The 25,855-nt window shown below is 41.2% G+C and overlaps 1 protein-coding gene across 1 annotated transcript; it reads right to left on the reverse strand.

Annotated features, from left to right (window-relative positions):
* Positions 1–2,656: 2,656 nt before the first annotated feature.
* On the reverse strand, positions 2,657–12,376 carry LOC308091701 (mixed lineage kinase domain-like protein). The gene is made up of 11 exons (XM_080437378.1): positions 12,298–12,376; positions 9,639–10,092; positions 8,483–8,632; positions 7,541–7,727; positions 7,275–7,375; positions 7,048–7,183; positions 6,396–6,492; positions 6,008–6,147; positions 5,771–5,820; positions 5,501–5,647; positions 2,657–4,345 (listed from the first exon to the last, which is right to left on the reverse strand). The coding sequence occupies exons 2-11, from the start codon at positions 10,084–10,086 to the stop codon at positions 4,284–4,286; spliced, it is 1,518 nt and encodes a 505-aa protein (XP_080293504.1). The 5' UTR covers positions 10,087–10,092; positions 12,298–12,376; the 3' UTR covers positions 2,657–4,283.
* Between the last annotated feature and the right edge of the window lie 13,479 nt (positions 12,377–25,855).

Consider the following 25,855-nt stretch of genomic DNA (forward strand, 5'->3'; position numbering starts at 1 on the left):
CATGAGAGGAAGTTGGGTAAAGTCGGTCCATCACTCAAGTCCCGCCCCCTAGCTCCGTACAGAAAGTCGTCCGTGTGCAGCTCGTGGAAAAGTGGAGATATTTGACTAAACACACGTTTTCTGGCAGAACTTTCAAATGGATATGAAACTAGAGGACAAAATATGACTCCAAGTCTTAGGAATTAATTATTGGGTGAGTACAGACGGATTTTAGAGCACTTTTATGGCCGCGCAGATCGTCACTAGTACACAGTGGGTCGACGAGGGTGATCTTTGACTGTGTATTTGGAATACATGAAATGTATGTAAGATCACAGACATTCTAGGGCTAGGAATGTCATAGACCAGCTCCTCCTGTTTGATTTCTCGGATGTCTTGAAGAATTATCCTGGGCTTTTGTACTGTTAAGGGTTAAAAAAAAAAAGTCAATGGATTTGAAAAAGAAAACCTCAGCGGTCAGTGAAACTACAATCAATCACTGAATCACATTCAGCATTTTAGTTTTTAATTCAAAAAGCCTATTGTGGAAAAGACAGACTGCCTTTCCTTTATAGCCTCACTTGTTATTATATTTCTCATGATTACATATTATTTTCTGTTTACCATAATGCATTCTTATCATACTACTCATTTCATGCTGCAGCATATTCACCATTCCCATATGTTACCATTTTAATATATTCAGCATTACTTTTTATTACAGAAAAAGATTATTTTGTTACAGCCTCATGGTCAGCACCAAACACTTGTTTGCTACAACGCTAGCTACATGGTAATCAGGGAGTTTGTATTTTAATCTTGACCCAGTTCAATACATAAATATTCATTTCATATTCATTTTACAAACAGAATTGTTTGGTTGAAACATATATTAATCTCAACAGTTTAAAGCTCATCATCATTACTAAACAAACACACATACCTGCCATATTCTCTTCCTGGTCTGAGGGTCTGTAAGAGTCACACGTGACCACAGTGCTCCTTATATAGAGGGGTATGGTAATTGGGACGTACCACTTGCCAGGGGGGTGTGCATTTTTTCTGTGTAATATATGTTATGGATGAAAATAGTTGTGTTGCTAAAAACATGAGTAAAAATTACAGTACCTTGTGGATTATAATGATTTCTGTAAGGTTTGGGAAATGTTTTCTTGAGTTTCACTAGTGATGAAGGTGAATGTATTGAGGGAACCTGTCCTTAAAGGGATAGTTCACCCCATGGAGACTTGAATTCATGGAGATTTTTAAACCAAGATATTTCTAAGCCAATAATTTGATGACCGGCAGCTGCTCCGGTAGGAGACTCAAAGTGTCAACTTTGAGTCTCCTACCGGAGACATTAGCATCTTTCTGCCGTTCATCAAATTATTGGCTCAGGAATGAGACAAAAAACTAAAAAATCTCCATGAATTGAAGGCTTCATGGGGTGTGTGATTGATAGAAAATAAGTATTTTTTTGGGTGAACTATCCCTTTAAGACAGATAGTTGGTGCCACTAAGCAGAGGTCCAGGTTTGATTATTTGAGTCAGTCTGGTTTCAGTGATGAGTGAGTGAACATGGGCACAATGCTGCTGGAGGAGCTCTGCCCTAAACCCAGTATGCTAGTCTGTTTACATGCTTTCTAGCAAGCAAACTGTCTAGTCTAAACTTTAGACTAGACTGTTTGGTTGCTAGAAAGCATGTCAATTAATTGTTTTGTATTTTTTGAATTACATTTTTTGAATTTTGGAAACCTATTCTGGATTTGGATTTGGTTTTGTCCATTCTGTCCACCTCGGCCTCATCAGAACGAACCCTCTTACACTTATATAAAAATAATCAATGACCAAATGTCTAACAAACAAATAGCCTAACTGCAGTAGAAACTGCATCGACTAATTTCTTCTTTACAAAACACAACATGATATAATAACAGGCTACAAGAACACATCAATATTCCTTCATTATTAACCTCCTGGGGGTGCGGCATCTGGGGTCCGGTTTGTTTTTGTTGCCAATCAACAATAAAGAATAGTTTGGAACAATTTGTATGTTTACTTAAACCAGTCCTGATAATTGTGTTACTGTATTATGTACATCTTTTTTTTTCTTCTTTTTCTTTTTTTTGCGGGTTGGTTCAGGTTCCTCTCTGATGATTAACATACATGTTTTCATTTGCTGTATCACTAGTGGCAAATGATGTTCAAGTTGGTCACACAGGGTTAATAACAGCCTGAGGTTGGTACTTGAATGCATGTTCCAGATGACAAAACAGAGCTTACTGTCATAGTAGTCTCTCGAGACCGACTGTAGGTTCACACAATCTTCTAATGTTTCCACCTATTGCTTAATTTATGCTCCATCATGCGACAGTGCCGCGTGCCAAAAATAGCTGATCTACAAGCTCACAATAGGTTGCATCCGCTGTAACAGTATATGTCACATATGGCCTTACCACCTTACCTTGCAAGTACATTTTCGAGAGCCATGGCATTTTGTTTGTAGGTGTAATGGTTTTCTGCTGGTGTCACTCCAAATAGAGCCACAAGGGGGCATAATTGTATATTAGTTTCAAATATTTCAGACATGATTTCAAAACTATTTGTCCAATACAGCTTAATGTTATATTATATTTATTTTACATTTTTAATTAAGGTTATTTCTCACCATCCAGCTTGATCATTAGACAGACAGACTTTTTTCATCCCCCAACATAAATGACTGATTTGAAAATGTTAAACACAACAGTTGTTAAAGCCAACATGGGCCTATGACGGTATGTGTTTGCCCAAGGAGTCCTAAATAAAGTCATCTGGAGAACGTTGCTCAAGGATCAGCGTTATGCACTGTATCAATCCACCATAGAACCGAGTAGGATAGAACACTGTATCAATCCACCATAGAACCGAGTAGGACAGAACACTGTATCAATCCACCATAGAACCGAGTAGGATAGAACACTGTATCAATCCACCATAGAACCGAGTAGGACAGAACACTGTATCAATCCACCATAGAACCGAGTAGGACAGAACACTGTATCAATCCACCATAGAACCGAGTTGTTGTGTGGAAATAAGAACCCCTCCCGAGGGGGGGGGGGACCCAGAGGTAATTCTAGTATAGTAGAAAAGGTAACGCACACCACCGTGTAACAGACACTGGTCTCTTAGGCCACACCCACAAAGGGACCAGACAATCATAACTGAGTGTAGCCTCGTTCCTTGTCTTACTCATCAGCCTGGTCACGCCCTATATCAGGGGTCTTCAACGTTTTCAGCCCAAGGACCCCCTAGCTGAGAGAGAGATGAAGCAGGGACCCCCTCTATATTGTATAAAATTGTGTTTCAGATTTTTTTCCCCATCTTTTTTCCCTCTACACCTCTATACCTCTTTGCCAAAAATAGCCGATCTACAAGCTCACAACGCCTCGTGGCTTGTAGATCGGCAATTTTTGGCTAATGTTCCCCTCAGAGTAGGGATGCTAGGCTAGGGTTCAAGTGGTTAATGTAAAAAAAAAAAATCCTCTCATACAAAGATTTGGCGGACCCCCTATAGTAGCTCTGAGGACCCCCTACGGGTCCCGGACCCCCTGTTGAAGACCCCTGACCTAAATAATGCAGAGAGTGTCTATAGGGGCGGGACTTCCCTCGTACGTATTTCCCCCAGAAACGATGTCTTTTGACCAATCAAAACGCTCGTTTAATTCACAGAGACTGTAAACAGATTTGTAAAGCGTTAACGTCATTTCCTTGGGCGGTACGTCCGCCACATTCCGGTACTTCGGTTTAAACTTTAGACACTCAACCGGCTAGAACTTGCCCAGCGTGAACTGAGTGGGAAGAGCAACCAAGGGGCCTTTTCAATCCCCCAAATCAGTGTCGGTTGACTACAGTAAGATAATCAATCAAATGACAACAAATAACATATACATATAATAACATACATTTCATTGTTGTCGGGCAGAAAACTCTTATCTCCATATTTTAACTTTTTGTGTTTGTTTCGTAAATTAACGCCCTACTTGGTCATACTACAGCGTCACACAAAAGATAAAAAATAGCAGATCTGCAAGCTCGAAATGCAGCGTGAAGCGACACGTTTTGAGCTTGTAGATCTGCTATTTTTTGTAACAGTTGAGGACATAGGAGGTTTCCACCCGAGAGAGACGATAGAAAATAATGCAATACAGTTGAAGAATAATACAAGATTTCTAATGGACATAATAGAGAATTACACATCAGTTCTGAATGAACATCATAAATAATAATCCATTTATCAAAAACATTTTCTTCTTTTCTTCTTACTCCTCCTCCAGATCCTTCACCACCTGCTCCACCACCTTGCGTAGCTGGTCCACCAGCACTGTAGAACACATATAAATATCATTTTGGGGATATTTTGCATCAATAGGCATAAGTTGAAATGAGGTAACATAAAACTATTGATGTGAAACAATAACAGAAACAGTAATGAGGGGTGAGTAGACAAGCATGTGACAAGTGTCTGTCTCTACAGACTTGAGTTCTACCAGCACTGAAATACATTGCCCATGGGGGTGAGTTGAGTTTGGCCAAAGGCCTTATTCTATATCTATTGTTTTCACACGATCAGAATTAGAATCAGTATCAGCTTTATCTGTCACATAACAGGTTTACAGGTGTAAAGAACAATGGGATGGGATTTTTTTTTTGTGAACGGTCATTTTGTAGTGGGCCGTGAGAAGAGAGAGGTACAGCGAGAGTAAAGGGGAAGAGATCAGCTTACATAAAACAAATAAAGATATGTACCTACCTATACAGACAGCAGGCCAGGCATACAGCATACATGATGTTTAGAACATTAGCATCTAATATGAGATATGATCTAGTCCAGCGGTGGGCAACTTTGATGATGGAGAGGGCCACTATATTTCCACACTCACTCCAGAGGGCCACATTGCATATACTGTAAAGAAACCTCTTATCTCCGTACTTTAACTTTTTTTTTTTTCGTAATTAATGCCCTACTTAGTCATTCTATGTCACACTCTAAAGTAGCAAAAATAGCCGATCTGCTATTTTTGCTATTTTCTTATTGGAATCCTGTTTTGTTTTGTGCTATTTTTTAATTGGAATCCTGAAAAGTAACATTTGTATTTAATCAGGGTTAGGGTTAGTGCATTTAGTTATACTTATGTTAACTTTATCAACTTAAATACATTGGACATAAAAAAGACAATAGAATTTTAATACTAGTCATTAAGCTGCTAATATAGACTGTAATAAGTAACTTAAGTAATAAGTAATTAAAGCGGGTCATGTTTGCATGTTTGGAATTGTAACAGCTGAAATCAACAATATATCAGTATTCCGATATTAACATGCGAGCCACATTAAGTGAAGCTGGGGGCCGCATGTGGCCCCCAGGCCACCAGTTGCCCATGTATGATCTAGTCATTGATTAGAGATCATACCTGGGGTTAGTCACACGCAGGTTTTACCCTCCTTCTTTTAAAAAACAAAAACTAAACGCAATTACCTCCAGCCGTTGGCCTTTGAGAAGCGTCATACGCACGACAGGCATTGATCAGTTCTCCCAGCAGTTCAGGGCAGTCGTCAGGAAGTGGTTCTGACACTTGCTTGTCCTCACACACTCTCTTATGGATCTCCATATGGGTGGTACAATCTGTTATGAGAGAAATGGTTATGATACATTAAGCTATCAGGTACAGGTAATTGTGTAATTGTAAAGTGTACAAGAAAGGTACAGTCTGCATTAACCACTGTTTTCACTTTTCAGGACACACACCGTCAAGGGGTTTCTTCCGGGTTGCGATTTCCCACAGGACCATTCCGAGACTGGAAAAAACAAACAACAAACAAACAAAACACAATGTGGGTTGGCTCATTCAGTTACGTTATTGGCTATAGGTCCACTTATAGTTAATTGATTATCCCATGCAGCATTTTATTGTTTCGTGACTTATTATATTCTAACATTTGTTTTAAATGTTATTCTTCTTATCTTATTGTTTAGAGGACTGACCTGTAGATTTCACATATCTTGCAGTATGGATGGTTGACGCTCTCCAGCTGCTCAGGTGAACGGTAGCGCAGGGAGCTCTTCTTTGGGTTTCTGTTCCTTCTCAAGGACGTCTCTGTTTGTACCAGCTCCAAACCACCCAGCTAGTCACAAAACAGACAACCAACGAGAGGGAATCATTACTAAATATGATATAATATCTACCATATAGAAAATATACTGCTGTACTAAAGTAGTGACTGATTTCAAAACTCACAAAGGAATATTATATACATAACATTATGACTAAAGTATTGAGCCAGGAACAAAAGAAAAGAAGTATGCAAGAACATATGATGAATCCCTTCATATCACAAATATGAAATGCAGTTTGTTTTTAACTCCTTCATACCTTAACTCTGAAATCTTCATCGACCAGGAACTTGTTGCTGTTGAGACTTCCATGGACATAAGTCTTAGTAGATTTGACTTGTTCTTCTTGATGTAATCTAAGAGGAAACGATAGTTAAAAAAGTCATGCCTCATGGACAAGGCCCTCATACAGTATCACTGTCATCAAATACTTTATTTTCTTTATTTCTTTATTTACTTTATTTTCTTTGGATAAATGTGTACCCTTAGCCGTCAATGAATGCTCCATATCCATATGAGTAAAATTGCCAGACTAATTTGTTTATTTTTGGAACACGGTTGGAACACTTATAGGTCATAGCAGTAGCGGCCATTTTCTGGTTCCACTCAGAAAAAGACAATGCATTTTTCCCATAAGCTGAATTCCAATCCCCCAAACTCGGTCACTCGCTCACTCTCCTCGTGTCCTCCACTCGCGCCTAAGCCCCACCCCTGGAGAGGATTAAATGCAAGGACGGAGTGGTCGACCCATTGCAGTATGGATGGTTGACACTCTCCAGCTGCTCTGCGGAGTGCCCCTTTATTACTATCTTGGCTGTGTTTTATCTGAGCACAAAATACAGCCTACCACGTCAACCCTTACTCCTTCTTACTTATTAATCTAATTGATTTCTCTACCACTGAGAACTCACCTGTAGATGCCTAGTGCAGCATCCAAACACATTCGAGCTTTCCTGTCCCACGGTAGTTTGCGCTTCGAGTCCAACACTTTTCTAAGACTTCCCCTCTCACAGTACTCCGTAATTATGAGGTAGTTCGGACTGGGTCCTACAGGCAGGGAGAAGGACACCTCATGTGAACCACCAATTTTTTTTTGTTCCAGTGCAAAATAGAACACAAAATGATAAAGTTCACTCACCATTCTCATTCTGGACACAGATGCCAAACATTCGCAGTATGTTTGGTGACTCAAAGTGCCTCATGGTTCGGATCTCCCTGTTGAATATCCTCCTCACCTCACTTTCAGGGAGACAATTAAAGACAATTAAGACAATCGAAATGAACTCTTGGGCCCATGTGATAATTTATCATATCGCTTAGCAGGGGTCTTCAACGTTTTTCAGGTCAAGGACCCCTTAGACCCCTTATAACCATTTTATCAATTAAAATATATATGCCACAAACCTTGGACTAGTGGAGGCTGGATAGTGTTTGATGGCCACTGTAAATTTCTGGTATTCTCCTTTGTAGAGTTCTGACATGTCAGTTTTCATGACAGGCTCTTTGGAAATAAAGATCAGCTCCTCTGGTTTGATCTCTCGGATGTCTTTAATCTCTCGGCTGTCTTTAGCAGTGATACTCAAGTTGTATACTGTTGATGATGGATAAACCATGAATGGGATAGAAAAATAAATCATCAGACAGCTGTCAGTGAAACATGATCCATTATTCGAAACTGGCCCCTGTAAAAGTCCAAACCTAGCCCCCCCCCCCCCCCCCCCCCCAACCTGACATGGAAATTCAAATCCTTGCTAATAATTTATGGACTCCAGACTCATATTCTAACGGAATTGAAACTCTCAATAGATCAGAAAATCCCTTGACTCAGATGAAATATTGAATGGTGATAGAATGATTGATTTACTGTGTAACACTCACACAACAAACACGTACATCATACACCAGCAAAGCACACAGATAGACTGACTTGCTCTTCCCTGACTGTCAGCTCATAATTGGCTAAAGGAAAAACAATCAAACATTTGATCTCTTCTACTGAGCTTGTTAGCGCTAACTTCTCTCCCATGCACTCTACTCCCTATACTGTAGCAGATGTGACATGCGACCATAACTCCTTGCATTCCGGCCTTATAGCATTTTAGGCCCTCTGTTCACAGCTCTCAAGTTTTAGCAAAACAGACTGATCCATGCCAAGCAATATAATTTAGCTTCATCAAACCCCAGCATCCATATTCTGGGGGGAACATTAACCGATCTACAAGCTCACAACGTGCTGCAACGCGTTGTGAGCTTGTGGATTGGCTATTTTTGGCGAGGACATTTGGTGTAGGCTACACAGAAAAAAGCGGCCCAAGTACTAATGAGACGTTATTGTTGTTTACTTACGCATGTTACCAATTATTTTCAGCATTTCATGGGATTCATCCTGTTTCTCCAACATAGCATCGTGTTTCTCCAACGCAGCATCCTGTTTCTCTGACATAGCATCCTGCTTCTCCAACATAGCATCCTGTTGGTCCATCATATGTTGTAGCACTGTGAAACACATTCTGATATTAAAGCCAATCACACAATCACGGCTACGTTCATAAGACGAACCTGATCCATGTGCTCTTTCATGCAAGTGAAAGAGTGCATCGCTGCTACAGCAATACATACATTTTATATCAAAATGCTGTATTTCGGGCATGTAGTTTGACATGGTACACCCTCCCATACAGAGGGAAAAAGTAAGACCTACATTGGGCTCAAAGGTACAATGATAGATGTCATAACCCAGTCAATCCGGGAAAGCATCTGTGTCATTTTAGATTTGAGCTTTAGCACAGGGGTCTTCAACGCTTTCAGGCCAAGGACCCCCTAGCTGAGAGAGATGAAGCAGGGACCCCCTACTCTATAGTGTATAAAATTGTGTTTCAGATTTAACTTTTTTTTTTTTTCCCTCTACACCAAACACCTCTTTGCCAAAAAATAGCAGATCTACAAGCTCACAACGCCTCGCAGCGCGAGGCGTTGTGAGCTTGTAGATCTGCTATTTTTGGTAAAGTTCTCCTCAGAGAAGGGATGCTAGGGTTCAAGTGATAAAAGATTTGGCGGACCCCCTGTAGTAACTCTGAGGACCCCCTAGGGGTCCCGGACCCCCTGTTGAAGACCCCTGCTTTAGCACATTGGTGCAAAGTGTGTGGGGGGGGGGGGGTAACCATGTCCAGGGGGTCCCAGCCTCCAGCTAAATGTGTTAATACAGCGTCACAATCATTTTAACCACTTTATCCTTATTTTATACGTTGGCTATTAAAAAAATGCAGATATACAAGCTCACAAGCTTACAACGCGTCACTCTGAGAGCTTGTACATCTGCTATTTTGTTTGAAAAAAAGTTTGAAAAAACAAAAACAAAAAAAGTTGAATAATTTAGCATTTCGTAGCACAAATCTTCTATTCTGGGGTTCCCTGGCACAAAACATGTTCAGATGGGGGTTCGTGGAGGTTTGAGAACCAGTGTCTTAACACAAAAATGATGGCAATACCCCCCTCCTCTCACTTTTCTGGAGCTCTGAATGATCCTCCTCCCTGTCTGTTTCATCCTCTTTCTGCCGAAAGGCCACGTCAAACAGCTTGTGTAGATTATGATCCATGTCCACCTGCAGATTCAGGGACAGCACCTGGAATGCGTCGTTGAGACGCTCGTTCAAACTCACAAACTCGTCCCCGCGGTTGTTGACCTTCAACATGCGCGCGAGGAAAGTAGCAGAGGTGTATTTTTCTACACTTTCTTTAGCGGATTCCAGTGTGATCTTGAGCTCCTTGAGGGCCGTCTCCACCTCGTCAGAGTTCTCACCAGCAGCTTCTTTTCGCCTGATTTTCAGCAGCAGTTCCTCAAGCCCTTTCACGCGCCAGGCCAGACGGCGGCACTGTTTCTTGTTGGCCTTGACCTTCTCGCAGAGAGCGTAGAGTTGCTTTGCTATGGAGAAGATGCATTCTAAATCCATGACCGACTGAAATGAGAGAGGGTAGAAAGGGGGACAGACACAGGTTGAAATGCAATAGACTGAATCCTGAAATTAACCAGATGGAAATGAACTGAATAGAACATGGACTGGACAGTACTGGACTTGAATGGAGCAGGCCTAATTGGATTGGATTGGATTTCTATCAAGGATGCAGAGGGCATTGTAGAACCGAAGGGGACGCATGCATGTGTTCCCACTTCCCAGCGTGTGCGCTCGCGTGTGCGCACGAACATTTTGTTACATTACTTTCGTAACATTTTGTTACTTTTTTTAATTTTATTTTTGTTACATTAATTCGGTTAACTAGGTATAACACATTTACTCCATGAAGTGTAGATTTTTTTTTTCTTCATCCCAAAAGTGGGAGGGATACCCCCCCCCCCCCCAAATGGAACTGAGTATGTTCAACCCCCCCCCCCCCCCCCCCCCCTCCTGCGTCCTTGATTTATATAACCCACATATTATCTCTATACAGAATAGCACACACCCAAAGGTTGGAGAGGTGCGGACTAGCAGAGCATACAAATGAAAAGGATCAGAGACACACACTCAGGTTTTCAAGCTACAACGTGTTTTGGCATGAGCCTTCCTCAGCGCGCGCACACACACACACACACACACACACACACACACACACACACACACACACACACACACACACACACACACACACACACACACACACACACACACACACACACACACACACACACACACACACACACACACACACACACACACACACACACACACACACACTGAACCGTGCACCCGGTAATAGACGTTATTACTTTAGTTACAGTGTAGTTACACTCTCAGAGTTAATATAACAGTGAGAATTCTTCAGTGTAGAAAGGGGGGACAGGGAGAAGCATAATGCTTTATCAAGCCCTACTCAGATACTCAGATTTCATAGATAGATTCATAACAGTGTTTTCAGGTTCAATGTGTGTCAAGTCTTGTGCACACAGGTACATAAGAGTACAATAATTATGATCTGGTTCCTCAGCACAAAGGTTTCATGCATAAACATGACGAGTCTAGACAAGATAAACTGGTCCTGCCGTCTCCCTGATCCCTGGAATCCCTGATGTCAAACCATCGTGTCGAAATCACTTCTAAAAAAGGAACTCCTTTTACTGACGTAATGCCATGTTTCTTTTTTAATGTATCACTAGAGTAAGGGGATTTAATTTGGGGACAGTTAAGAGTGCACATCATAATAGATTTTAGGCCCTGAATGGAGCTTTGCAGCAGTGGTTCTCAAAGTGGGGTACGGGGACCGCCAGGGGTCCTTGAGGGGGTTCCAGGGGGTCTCCAGCAAAATGTGTTATGAGAGAGGACATGTGGAATATTATAATGTTTGTTAAATGTCTTTGGAAGCTCATCCTTTCCAACACAACCTGTAATCAAAGTGTTACAGGCATAACAGTGCTTCTCCAGTTAAAGAGAACGTGAAGAAAGAAACTCACGAGGCTTAATTAGGTATGTCTCCAGTTATGATTCAGTAAAGCAGGTCATATGAAAAGCCATACTACACGTTTCATATTTATGAATAGGCTACAGTAATGCTTCTGGTATTTTGTATTGTTGAACAGTGCTGGAAAAAGTACTCAAATGTTTTACTTAAGTAAAAGTATCAACACTGCAATGTAGAAGTACTCCGTTACAAGTAAAAGTCCGGAATGCAACATTTACTTGAGTAAAAGTACAAAAGTATCGGTATCAAAATGTACTTAAAGTACAAAAAGTAAAAGTACTAAAATATTTGAAAATAGCACGCGTTGTGAGCTTGATCGGCTATTTTCAAATAGTCTAGGTATAAAATAGGGCTAAAGTGGTTAATGTATGTTTAATACATTAATAATAATGTGTTTAATTGTAGTGGAGTAAAAGTACAATATTTGCCTCTGAAATGTAGTGGAGTAGAAGTAAAAGTAAATAGTAAATGTACTTAGTTACTTTCCACCACTGTTGTTGAATACCACAGATAGCCCTGACTGAATGACGTATGAATTACCTATCGGCAAAAAGGAAATGAATACAACTTTATATCGTATTTGAAGCCCCTGACAAACCTGTGGACATTATAAAAAGAAAGCAGGCGAAGGAAATTAGCATTCAACTTAAACTTAGCAACTTCAACTGATTTCAATAAAACACATTCAAGAACTTAAGGAAGTCATTTACCTGTGGTGGTGAGTGTGGATGCAGCGCGCCTGTTCACACACCCTGGTCACACTGTTACTAAAATGAAACTAAAATGAAACTAGAGCTTGGTTTAATGCTCTCTACCCCTCCCTCTCTTCTTGCTTCATTCTTGTTTGCATAAAGGCACGGTGGCACAGATTTATACAAAAGAATGCTAAAAGGATTACCCAATAAGTCCAGGGCTTGTTTCCTGAGATCAAGACATTTAAAAACAAACAATAGTATACATTAGTATGCAAAACATTATACATATGAGTAGTAATAAAAAAAGAAAAATATGTACAGTAAACATTTGGGGGTGGGGGGGGGGGGCTTTTTACAGGGGCCAGTTACAAATTGCAGCCACCTGTTGGTGCTCTTTTAGATCGGTTTTGAAGGAGAGTCATACTTTTTTATGCCTATGCTAGGGCATTCCACATTCTGGTGGCATAGCAGTACAAATTTGACAATTCTTTTGTGCACCAGGAATGTCGCAATATAGGGAATTAGGGATTAAGTGGTTTAATTGGCTATGGGTCCAGTTAATTGATTATTCCATGCACAAACTAAATATGAAACAATAAAGCGAAAAGTCCATAAAAGGAAGGCTGGCTTTATTTGTAGCATAGTGGTCCTTTTACAATCTAAACTAGAAAAAGTGCTCCTCGGAGCACAAGTCTCCGCCAGGTCAGGTAGGTTATTGTGGCCTCCTGGTGGCGCTATAATAGGCCAATGTGAAAAGGGTGCCATTTTTTCTTAGGCCTTGCACGGCAATCGGACACTGCATTCATGATTTGAGGCATTTTGTTCCGCTAAACTAGACCTGCTGGTGGCGCTATAACAGGTCAATGTGAAAAGGGTGGCATTTCTTACTGGGCCTAGTGGGAATGCGTGTGCAAAATGTCACGGAAATCGCACACTGCGTTCATGATTTGAGGATTTTTTTTCAAAACGGACCTATCCTGCAAACTTTGGAAGCCAATGTTAGCCAAGTAGGATGGAATATGAAATATCGGACACATCCATCTTGATCATATAGAGATACTGTGTACCAATTTGCGTGATTTTTGGACAGAATCTGAAGGAGTAAGAGCAAAAAATTTGTTTTACAAAACTCAGCCTCCTGGTGGCGCTCTAAAAGGCATAAATGAAAAATGCAGGGCAAATGTTTTTCCTTGGCCTCTAGGGAGTGTGCGTGCAAAGTTTCACACAGATTGGTGCAGTTATAGCTAAAAACGTGATTCGGCCTGTTATAGCGCCACCATGAGGCTGATTTGAACGTTTTCAAGTGGCATTTCTTCCTGGGCCAAGTGGGAATCTACGTGGAAAACTTCATGTTTAAACTGCAGACTAAAAATATGTTCTTTACTAAATCAAGTCATATCTGTGAAACTCACCACCATACACTTAAAACAAAAAAAGATATGTTCTACACATACCTGTTACACACATAGGGTACCACAAACAAATGTGAGGTGAGCTCCACTTAAAGGGCAAGACTCCAAAGGTGGACAAGAAATGAAAAATCATTGCTCCAGTGATTAGAAATTCAAAATATGCTTCTCATTAACTTACATTGTACGCTGAAACAGCTCTCAAAGTCACTCTTTTAGCACATAAACGAACGCAAACCAATTTGATTCAGACAATATAGAACATTACCAAACCCAGTACAGTTTTTTGTTTTAATAAAAATGTTAACTTCCTCTTGATTTGACTATTTGAAGATCCGGATCCGGATCCATGGATCCAGTCTGGGTTTGCTTCCTAATAAAAATGGCAAAATCAACAAGAGTTATTTCAGCGTACAATGGTACATCCAATGTAAGTCAATGAGGAGCATATTTTTAATGATCAATTTCTAATCACTGGAGCAATTATTTTTCATTTCTCGTCCACCTTTGGAGTTACATCATGGCAAGGTAACTACACAACCCTAACCTCTACCAAAGTGGTCTTGGTCTTTAACATCAGGCTTGAATCAACCTGTCGAGTTACTTTATGCTCCAAGACCAATAATGACCGGCACACAATACATAATCCCAATTATTCCACAGCTATAACAAAAGCTATATAAACAAAACCTTGTTTTCAAAATAAGTTTACTTTGATTGATTGATTGATTGAATACTTTATTAACAGTTTGCAAAAAGTACATAGGTACAGTATATATATATATATATATATATATATATATATATATATATATATATATATATATATATATATATATATATTCTTGTACACATGATATCTAAAGGGATGAGAATGAACTGGGAAGAGAATGTGTCTGTACCTCCAACCTTAAGGCTGATGTTTGCTCTCAGTGGTTCATTTGGTCCTGTGGATGAGAATTGAAATGTTTAAAAACACATGATTAATATTGTAGTTTTATGGACCCACATCCTGTTTTAATGAAGTGTAGTCCATTGTAGTCCAGGAGGACTGACATTCACCTCAGTGGAAATCATGTAAAACACACCAATGCACGCCCGCGCAGGCGCACACACACACACACACACACACACACACACACACACACACACACACACACACACACACACACACACACACACACACACACACACACACACACAATTATAATTATTCATAATTAATTATTTTTATTTAATTTAGAGCAGCCAATAATTTCTGACACATTCCCAATATGGGCTTGTTTTTTTAATTACCTGGCAGCTCAAGAGAAAGAATCCAGTCCTTGAGTTGCATCTTTAATACGTTCACAGAGGGATCCTGTCAAAGGGAGTAGCAAAACATGTACAGTATGTATCAAGCATAACAATAACATGTGATCAAGGTACACCTTATTTTGAGTTGCTATATTTGCCAGAAAACCTTGAATATCTTAACCTGAGTGTTAGCCATGGTCTCCTCTGGAATGGATGAGGCACAGCTGACAAGCAAAGAAGGAATTTAGTCTTGTTGTGATGATGAAAAAAGTTACAAATACATACTGTACATACCTATGCATGTGTTTATGTATATACTGCATGTTCTAATCAGCTTGTACTGTATGTGCATACAACTGCATGTACCGTATACATACATAAATACATGCTGTACATGCTGAATGTCTGGTAAGTGGTGTAGAAAAGGGGATTGTGTGTTTGACCTCTATTCAAGACTTAACATGTTATACTTCCACCTATGGTAGGCAGTAGTTTAATAACCCAATGATGCTTATAGGGGAAGATAAATGAATGGTTAAATTCAGTATTCTTTTATAAATAATTTAAAAGGCGACAGTAGCTTAGTTTTGAGGCCTCATTGTGTCCCATTCACATCAACACCAGTAGCCTATTCTACCACCAAATATCCACATTGTGTCTAGGTTGCATATTATGTGCTGGCATTAAATGTTGTGCTGATTTGCCTCTAGATGGCAGTATGTACTCATCTACATTCACGGGAATGTTCCAGAAGTGACAGACTTGTCACTTAAACACTTTCACTGTCTACAGTATTTCAATTGTCAACTAAACAACTTTTTCTGTAATCTTTTACTTCAAGTGAAACCACAGAATGTGCCATTTTCTCTGTGTTGTATAGGCTACATGTAACAACATGAATATGTGCACATGCTTCTGTCAAAAGAGCAATATGACCCATACTGTATGTCATGTTAACATAATAAATAAACTACAAACAATGTTTAAGACACGAGAAAGTCTGTTTAAGTGATGGGGTTAAACTGGATGAGTATGTATGCTTGTCAGTCACCAATATATGATGTTGTAATAGGCAATAAAAAGGTGTTTCCTGGTGAGTGACACATAGGCTATGGCACACTGATGGCATAGGCCCAAGTCTGTCTTTATCACATGTGCTTTTAATCAGTCAAAACAGAGAAAATATCTAAGACTTGACGTATCACAGACAAGAGTCAAAGAAAAAGAAGTTGAACAAAATGTTGAATAAAGTTTCCAGCAGAAGGAGATTATTATGCAGATCTGTGGTTGCTGCTTGCATCTGACATGTGTGGAACTACACTTCCTCTTTTTCCCACTTCCTGTTTTCCACTTAGTGTTATTGCGGGGCTGGCCGACTGGTGCCGCACAATAACAGGGTCCTATTCTAACATTTGTGTCTGGGTTGTGTGTGTGTGTCACACACACACACACACACACACACACACACACACACACACACACACACACACACACACACACACACACATATATATATATATATATATATATATATATATATATATAAATATATAAATGTGCATGAGTGCTCACAAAGATGTAAAGGTAATAATTTAAATAACATTTAGTAGAATAGCCTCCTCTCCAGTAAGCTTACTTGAGTTATTGAGACAAATCATCTGGTATCTCAGTACTTACTGAAATGGCACTTATCACCAAACATTCTGGACTTTGTCGAGCGGGTAATTTACGTCGTAGATATGTGAAAATTAATATACATTCATCCCGTAGAGGCTCTCTTTCCAAAAGGTCATATTCCTAGTATAGTGTATTAATACAAATCCACACCTAGAAATGCACTTAAGCCTATGTCATAAGTGTGTCCGTCCTGTCTGTGTGTTAGCAGCTAATCTCCGGCACCGTTGGCCCGGTCGCTGCGAAACTGTGCACACCCACTCCCTGGATGCCAATTCAGAACCTCTGCCCCACATTTTTCACATGGGCCTGTTATAGCGCCACCTGGAGGCCGATGTGTGCAAACCCATTTTTTCCTATTACTCCTACAGCTTTTAACTAAACGTCATGCAAATCGGTACACAGTATCTCTATAGTCATGTGATCAACCCGGGTCTGTTCAATTTCCCATATTCCATCCTCATTGGCTAAGGTTGGCTTCCAAAGTTTGCAGGATTGGTGAGTTTTGAACAAACTGCCTCAAATCATGAACGCAGCTTGCCATTTCCATAAAATTGCACACGCACATTCCCACTAGGCCGAGGAAGAAATGCCACTTAAAACTTTTCAAATCAGCCTCATGGTGGCGCTATAACAGGCCGATTTTCATTTTTAACTATAACTGCACCGATCTGCGTGAAACTTTGCACGCACACTCCCCAGAAGCCAAGGAAAAACATCTGCACTGCATTTTTCACATCTGCTTTTTACAGCGCCACCAGGAGGCCGACTTATGTCAAATACATTTTTGGATATTAATCCTTCAGATTTCATCCAAACATCGCAAATCGGTACACAGTATCTCTATAGTCATGTGATCAAGACGCATCTGTCCGATATTTCATATTCCATCCTGATTGGCAAAGGTTGGCTTCCAAAGTTTGCAGGATTGGTCCGTTTTGAACAAAATGTCTCAAATCATGAACGCGGCGTGCGATTTCCCTGAAAGTTTGCACGCACATTCCCACTAGGCCGCGGAAGAAATGCCACCCTTTTCACATTGGCCTATTATAGCGCCACCAGGAGGCCACAATAACCTACCTGACCTGGCGGAGACCTGTGCTCCGAGGAGCACTTTTTCTAGTTACTACTGTACCTGTCTCTTTGGTCTCATTAGACATGGTGCAATGAAACAGGAGGCTGCTGTTAGCACTACTGTACCTGTCTCTTTGGTCTCATTAGACATGGTGCAATGAAACAGGAGGCTGTTGTTAGTACTACTGTACCTGTCTCTTTGGTCTCATTAGACATGGTGTAATGAAACAGGAGGCTGCTGTTAGCACTACTGTACCTGTCTCTTTGGTCTCATTAGACATGGTGCAATGAAACAGGAGGCTGCTGTTAGTACTACTGTACCTGTCTCTTTGGTCTCATTAGACATGGTGCAATGAAACAGGAGGCTGCTGTTAGTACTACTGTACCTGTCTCTTTGGTCTCATTAGACATGGTGCAATGAAACAGGAGGCTGCTGTTAGTACTACTGTACCTGTCTCTTTGGTCTCATTAGACATGGTGTAATGAAACAGGAGGCTGTTGTTAGTACTACTGTACCTGTCTCTTTGGTCTCATTAGACATGGTGCAATGAAACAGGAGGCTGTTGTTAGTACTACTGTACCTGTCTCTTTGGTCTCATTAGACATGGTGTAATGAAACAGGAGGCTGCTGTTAGTACTACTGTACCTGTCTCTTTGGTCTCAAAGTTGATTGTACCAATAGCATCATTGGATGTTGTTACGAGGAAACCATCTGGTGACGTGATCGACACCATGAGACGCCGGTCCGTGGCCATCCCTGTCACCCACTGCACCTGCACACGCACGCACGCACGCACGCACACACATACATCTGTATATTCCTATTGATTCTGATTGGTCAGTCAGGGCCTATGAGATTTTCCAGAATTCCTCCAGTGGTTTTATCCAAGTAAGTCCTCCATGTCTCCGGGCTCATGCTTGAGAAGGGCGTTGAACAGGGTCCAGGGATATCCTGGGCCAAAAATTCGCCCTGGGACTTTATGATGGAGAGGCCTATCAATGGCCCCACGCTGAAATTATTTTCTGATATTAACTGACGAATGATGACAGTAATTGTAGGTCTAATGTTTTTTGTGGAATAAAGAATATCTAATCATGTTGTAGATCATCAAGACAATTTAGGATGTCTTGTTGACACCTGCCTCATCAGTTTGTTCTGTATAAGAATCTCACCACTGAACTGAATCAAAACAAGACCAGGCAAGACTAGGTGACATTCACACTATATGGCCAACTACTGCTAACTTCTGAACCAAAATGTGAAATATTTGTTTACATCAGAACTTCTTCTTCTGATGTAAACAAATATTTCACAAGTGCATGCTGCATTGTTTTTATGGCTAACAACACAATGGGTGGTCTTTAGTAGTTCAGGAAACAAAGTCCAGAATTCCTGCTTGATCTAACCCAGTGGTGCAGACACAAATCACTGAGGCAAAGACAGTGAGCAGAGCAGTAAAATCACATACAGTACATATATACAGTACATACACTCACCTACAGATATGTTTTATTTCTCACCTGTCTTCGCTCTTTGGGACTTTTCTTTCTTTCTTATTGTCTCCGCCAGGCCGAAGGCATGGCGAGAGAGTATGTTTTACCCCTTGTCCGTCCGTCCGTGTGTCCGTGTGTGTGTGTGTATGTGTGTCCGTCTGTCACCAGCTAATCTCCGGCACCGTTGGCCCGGTCGCTCCGAAACTGTGCACACACACTCCCTGGATGCCAATTCAGAACCTCTGCCCCAAATCTTTCACATGGGCCTGTTATAGCGCCACCAGGAGGCTGATTTGTGCAAAACTCATTTTGTTTTGGGCGGTGAAACCGCCCCTATAAGTGAGGTTTGGAAAATTGTACAATTATCTTGGGCAGTGAAACCGCCCCTATAAGTGAGGTTTGGAAATTTGTACAATTATCCTGCGCTGTGATTGGCCAATCACAATCTATTCAGGACTGTGATTGGCCAGTGTCACATGACACATGTGCATAGCCCTATATAAGAAACCATAGCTTTAAAAAAAAACATGCATTTTTTTTTTAAAGTTATGGTTTCGTCCATCATAAAGAGTGTTTCTTTTTTTTTTTTTTTTTATCCCGCGATTTTTGTAACCCATATTTTTCACCCGGTGCCAATTTCCTAAGTGATCCTGGGCGCTACAACAGCCCTACACCAGCACTACACCAGTCCCCCACAGTAGGGAGGCCAGGGCCGAGCTCATGCTTCCTTCAGGCATGAGAGCCAACTGACCTTCTTGTCACCTGACAGGGGGGAGTTTCCCTGGTTGGACGTAGCGCGTGGAAGGAACACGTTATTCCAACCAGTTCCCTTCCCCTCCATCAGGCGCCCCGGCTGTCATGGGGGAGGCGGTATAGCGACCAGGATTACTACATGTTTTTGTGAGGGTATTAACTACCCTAGGAGATAAATAATAAAAATAAAGAGTGTTTCAATAAATGTATTTATCTTTTGTACATGATTGGTTGACTCCATTCAGTATTGTGATTAGCTAGCAAGACACCGCCCACTTCACTCAGGGTGTGATTTTTGTCTCCGCCGTAGGTGGAGAATATGTTTTCGCTTCGTCCCGCCGTGTGTGAGCAAACATTGTTAGCCAAGCTAACATTGGTCAAGCTCCACGTGACACGTGTCAATATGTTGACACCAATGCCTTTGATTGGCTAAAGGGACGCATGACGAAATAAAATTCTATAAATAGGTGTGTCACTTCAAAAAGCACTTACTTTTGGAAGTGAGGTAAGACAGGATCAATCAGTCTTGATTGGAACAGTACCTTCCAGTCCAAATCACCCGTCCGTGCGTGTGTGTGTCCCTCTGAGAACACCTAACATTGGTCAAGCAAAGGCGCAGAAGGCCAAAGCTAAGAAAGCATACTCATCTACAACAGGGACATCAGGCAGTCTCCTCCACAGTTGCCCCTGTCAGCCTCACAGCTGAAGAGCTGGAGGAGGAACAGCAGAAGGTTCAAGAAGAAGAATCGTATCCAGAAGGCTTTCCGTCGTATGTCGCTCGTTCCTCTGGGCAGAGACAGAATCTACAAACAATACTGTTTTTTCCCTTCCACCTGTGCTCTGTTTGTGGAGGATGATTACTTTGGGCTGACGGAGGACATGCTGGAACCCCACCCTGCATCTCTACAGGATGAACAGATGGAGGATGAAGGACAGCAGGACACACAGATGGACACCATACATAGCCCCACCTGTATCCCTGCCAGTTGCCTGCCAGTCATACGCCCCAACCAATGGGCCTTCTACAGCTCGGTGGAGGAGGTGGAGCAGCTGATGGAGGCATTGAACCCGCGAGGTCACAGAGAGAGCAGCCTCAAGGAGACGCTACACCAGGAGAAAGACAGAATCACACAGATACTGAACAACACTGCTGCTGTCAAATATAATTATAAAACCAAGGCCCCAGAATCCCTTGCTACAGCTGAGAGTTTCGTGGAGAGCCGACTCAGAGATACGCTGTTGGACATTGAGGAAAGAATCAATCTACGAAGGAAATCTGGAAACGCTGAAGATAACGGAGAGAGAGACATGGAGATCAGCATTGGAGAGAGGACAATATGAACTGCTGGCTGCTGATGGCAGAAAGAACGGAGAGATGAATGGTGGAGAGGAGATGGAGGTGGATGACTCTCAGCCAGTGAACAGTACCGTCCACTGCCTTGCTCATGCCCTGTTTCAGATAGAACAGGAAATCGAACGCAGGTTCCTCCAAGTTCCTCTGGGCGGCGAGGAGTCCAAGAAAGACAAGAAGAACGGTAAAAACAGGAAGAAAAAATGACGACCCGTCCAGTGACAGTGACAATGGCAGTGCCAGTGGTAAGATGGTTTTGGAACGTTGGAGAGAATCTCTGCAGTCCTGCTCCAGTCTTTCCCAAGTGTTTGTCCATCTGTCCACTTTGGAAAAGAGCATCATTTGGGCAAAGTCTCTCGTCAACGCTCGCTGTAAACTGTGCAGACGGAAAGGAGACGCAGAGACTATGTTACTGTGTGACGGATGTGACCGAGGACATCATTTGCAGTGTTTGAGACCCAGACTGAAGTCTGTCCCGGAAGGAGACTGGTTCTGTCCAAGCTGTCGTCCCAAGCAGCGCTCTGTCCGTCCCGTGTCTGTTTTCGCTTCGTCCCGCCGTGTGTGAGCATGGCCCCTAGCCAAGCTAACACTGGTCAAGCTCCACGTGACACGTGTCAATATGTTGACACCAATGCCTTTGATTGGCTAGAGGGACGCATGACGAAATACAATTCTATAAATAGGTGTGTCACTTCAAAAAGCCGTTTACGTTTCTTGAAGTGAGGTAAGACAGGATCAATCAGTCTTGATTGGAACGGTACCTTCCAGTCCAAATCACCCGTCCGTGCGTGTGTGTGTCCCTCTGAGAACACCTAACATTGGTCAAGCAAAGGCGCAGAAGGCCAAAGCTAAGAAAGCATACTCATCTACAACAGGGACATCAGGCAGTCTCCTCCACAGTTGCCCCTGTCAGCCTCACAGCTGAAGAGCTGGAGGAGGACCAGCAGAAGGTTCAAGAGCTGCAGAATCGTATCCAGAAGGCTTCCCGTCGTACGTCACTCGTTCCTCTGGGCAGAGACAGAATCTACAAACAATACTGGCTTTTCCCTTCCACCTGTGCTCTGTTTGTGGAGGATGATTACTTTGGGCTGACAGAGGACATGCTGGAACTCCACCCTGCATCTCTACAGGATGAACAGATGGAGGATGAAGGACAGCAGGACACACAGATGGACACCATACATAGCCCCACCTGTATCCCTGCCAGTTGCCTGCCAGTCATACAGTCTTACTTATTGTATCTCATTACTTATTGTTATGATAATATAATTGCTATAATATAGTAACATGTTCTATTTTACGTAAATTAGAACATTCCTAAAGAACTATGGTTAGAGATAAAGTAGGTGATTTCATTTGATTAAAATAGCACGGGTCCGCTGGCGGAGACTTGTGCTCCGAGGAGCACATTTTCTAGTTTTATATTACTCCTACAAATTTTATCCAAGCGTCATGCAAATCGGTACACAGTATCACTATAGTCATGTGATCAACACGGATCTGTCCGATTTCCCATATTCCATCCTCATTGCCTAAGGTTGGCTTCCAAAGTTTGCAGGATTGGTCCGTTTTGAACAAAAAGCCTCAAAGTATACACACAGCTTGGGATTTCCGTGAAATTTCACACGCACATTCCCACTAGGCCGAGGAAGAAATGCCACCCTTCTCACATTGGCCTGTTATAGCGCCACCAGCAGGTCTAATTTAGCAAAACACATTTTTGGAACAAAATGCCTCAAATCATGAATGAAGTGTCAATGCAAGAATAAATGGCACGGTTGGCACCCTTTTCACATTTGCCTATTATAGCGCCACCAGGAGGCCAGAATAACGTACCTGACCTGGCGGAGACCTGTGCTCCGAGGAGCACTTTTTCTAGTTATTATACTGTTTTGCTAATTCCTCACCAAAACAAAAGTAAAGTGAAACTCAGCCTGTGAGCCCTCTGTCTGATTTATACTTTATCATACGACGGTGTCACGAGGTGAACAGCAGACATACAGCCCACAACCCCTATGATTGCAGTCAATGACAGCCGGATGGACAAGCTTATAAATAAATACTATCTTTCAATGATTGCGACCTTTGTTAAATAATCGGCCCAGGAAGAGAAAAGAAGACATATCACACTTTATTAGCTGATCTCTTGTTTTCTGATGTGAACTCTATATAATAGTATTGATGCATCTAAAGAATGGATCAATAATATGGACTGTCTAGCCTGGAAACCTGATGAAATTGCCAAAGCGAATACGGCCCAGTCAGAAACTTTGTGAGCAGGTAACTAGTTGTTACACCAGTTAACTCTCTCAATCTCTCTCTAAATGTATCAGCCTATCTATACAAAGCAGACAGGCAATATTCACCTCTTTCTTCTGGATTATATCAAGCTAACTTTTATTTGTATTAGATGTGCTGTGTTCAATGAGGTCAGTCATCTTCTGAGTAGCCTTTCTGGAGTTTTAAGTATAATCAATAAATATAATCATATAAGATGGTAAATGCGCTACTTTATGCAATATTTCTATATGCATGCATAAGGTATCTACCATACTTTTGAAATAAATACAATTCCCAGGAAATCAGTTTATGAATCTATGGTGCTAATACAAATGTCACATTCTGTGACTAATGTGAATGATTGTTGATTAATTATTTAATCTCCCCCCCATTCTGACAGGTAACAAAAACATGGAGGGATATGGAGTTTTTTAATAGCTAACAAGTCTTGACTTAACTGTCTAAACATTTGTTTCCGTTTGCAAAAGCTCTTTGACCCATTTAGAATGCTGACTATTATGTGGGGTGCTCAAACTTTGTCTTTGCATTTTTATTAATTTAATGAATTATTCGGCTACAATGTAAGTGCTCTGGTCGTAAGCTAATTGTCAGGAATGAGTGATGGGCAGGACACAAAAGCAGACGAACAAGGCAGGATCAATTTAAGAGTTTATCAAACAAACTGAGGTTTTCAAAAGAAGGTAAGAGAACAGGTGGGGTGGAGGCAAACTAGCACTGACCACAAACTTGCTTGACATAAGTCTAAGGACCATCAAAATTACAATGCAAACACAGGGTTTAAATAGACAGGGATTAACAGGACACAGGTGAACTCAACAGACAATCAACACTGGGATAGGCTGGGGGATTAAGAGGACACAGGTGGAAACACTGACAATATCACAGGACTGGTAAGACTAGGCAGGTAACAGTAACTAGGCAGACAGGAAACACTGGGAACAATACTACAAAATAAGATGCACAAAACCAAGGCAACAACAGAGTAACAGAAAACCAGAACCAAACAGAACAGAAATACATGAGAAATACAGAACAACTATAGAACAAGTCCTAATAAGTTCAAAACCTTATAAGGGCAGTCAAGGTCCAAGGGCTGAGGAGCGGAGCGTGACACTAATTGTCTGTGAAGTGGATAAATGAAGATTACAGAGATATTCTGGATGTGCATGGGAACAGAGGACTCATGCATCATAGCCATATGCTTGAACAGAAAAGTAACAGGCACAGTGAAAGCCATATACTATGGGGAGAGATTTGTCTCAAAAGTATTTGTGAATGCAATACCAAGATGCACAAATATTCTTTGATTTACAAATGTGTTTCCATGATTTACAAATGTGTTTCCATGATTTACAAATGTGTTTCCATGATTTACAAATGTATTTTGCAATCTACAAACACAAATTATTTATTTGTGACTTTTGTAAATTTGAATTTGTAATTTTTACAAAAAAATGTTATACTTGTGTGTGCATTTATCATAAAATATCATTTGTAAATCCTATATTCTGTGTGTGAATTGTTGGATCTTATTTGTGAGTAGACCAACACACGCATACATTCCTTTTTCCTGTTACATCATTTTGAGACAAACATCACGCTTTTTTAAGAGAATTTTTACAAATGTATTTTCCTATCCACAAACTTACTTGTAACTTGTAAGTTTGCATTTAAATACATGTGCTAAGTTTCACACAGTGTTGGAGAGATTCACTCTCACTTTCTGCAGATCCGTGTGTTGGTGAGATTATACTTTGTGCAGATCCGTGTGTTGGTGAGATTTATACTTTCTGCAGATCCGTGTGTTGGTGAGATTCATACTTTGTGCAGATCCGTGTGTTGGTGAGATGTATACTTTCTGCAGATCCGTGTGTTGGTGAGATTCATACTTTCTGCAGAGCCGTGTGTTGGTGAGATTTATACTTTCTGCAGATCCGTGTGTTGGTGAGATTCATACTTTCTGCAGATCCGTGTGTTGGTGAGATTCATACTTTCTGCAGATCCGTGTGTTGGTGAGATTCACTCTCACTTTCTGCAGATCCGTGTGTTGGTGAGATTCATACGAGACAGGCTTCACACTCTTTAGTTCATGAGCCAGAGCCCCAAAATTGAGCAATGATTATCGAAAGAGTGGGCAAAACCATACCTATATTAAATTGTTTATAGGGTCAATATAAGTAAATCAATATATGATAACCTTTCCACAGGAGCAGCTTTTTCA

This window comes from Gymnoscopelus braueri (assembly GCF_963280865.1).
Source record: "Gymnoscopelus braueri genome assembly, chromosome: 9".
In the NCBI taxonomy this organism is placed as follows: Eukaryota; Metazoa; Chordata; class Actinopteri; order Myctophiformes; family Myctophidae; genus Gymnoscopelus; species Gymnoscopelus braueri.

Excerpts from the sequence above, each read along its gene's own strand:
- LOC308091701 (XM_080437378.1), bottom strand. The coding sequence starts at position 10,086 with ATGGATTTAGAATGCATCTTCTCCATAGCAAAGCAACTCTACGCTCTC. Across the intron at positions 8,633-9,638 it reads TCATTCAGAGCTCCAGAAAA|TGCTACAACATATGATGGAC; the intron begins GTGAGAGGAGGG and ends TGTGTTTCACAG. Across the intron at positions 5,648-5,770 it reads CCGGAAGAAACCCCTTGACG|ATTGTACCACCCATATGGAG; the intron begins GTGTGTGTCCTG and ends CTCTCATAACAG.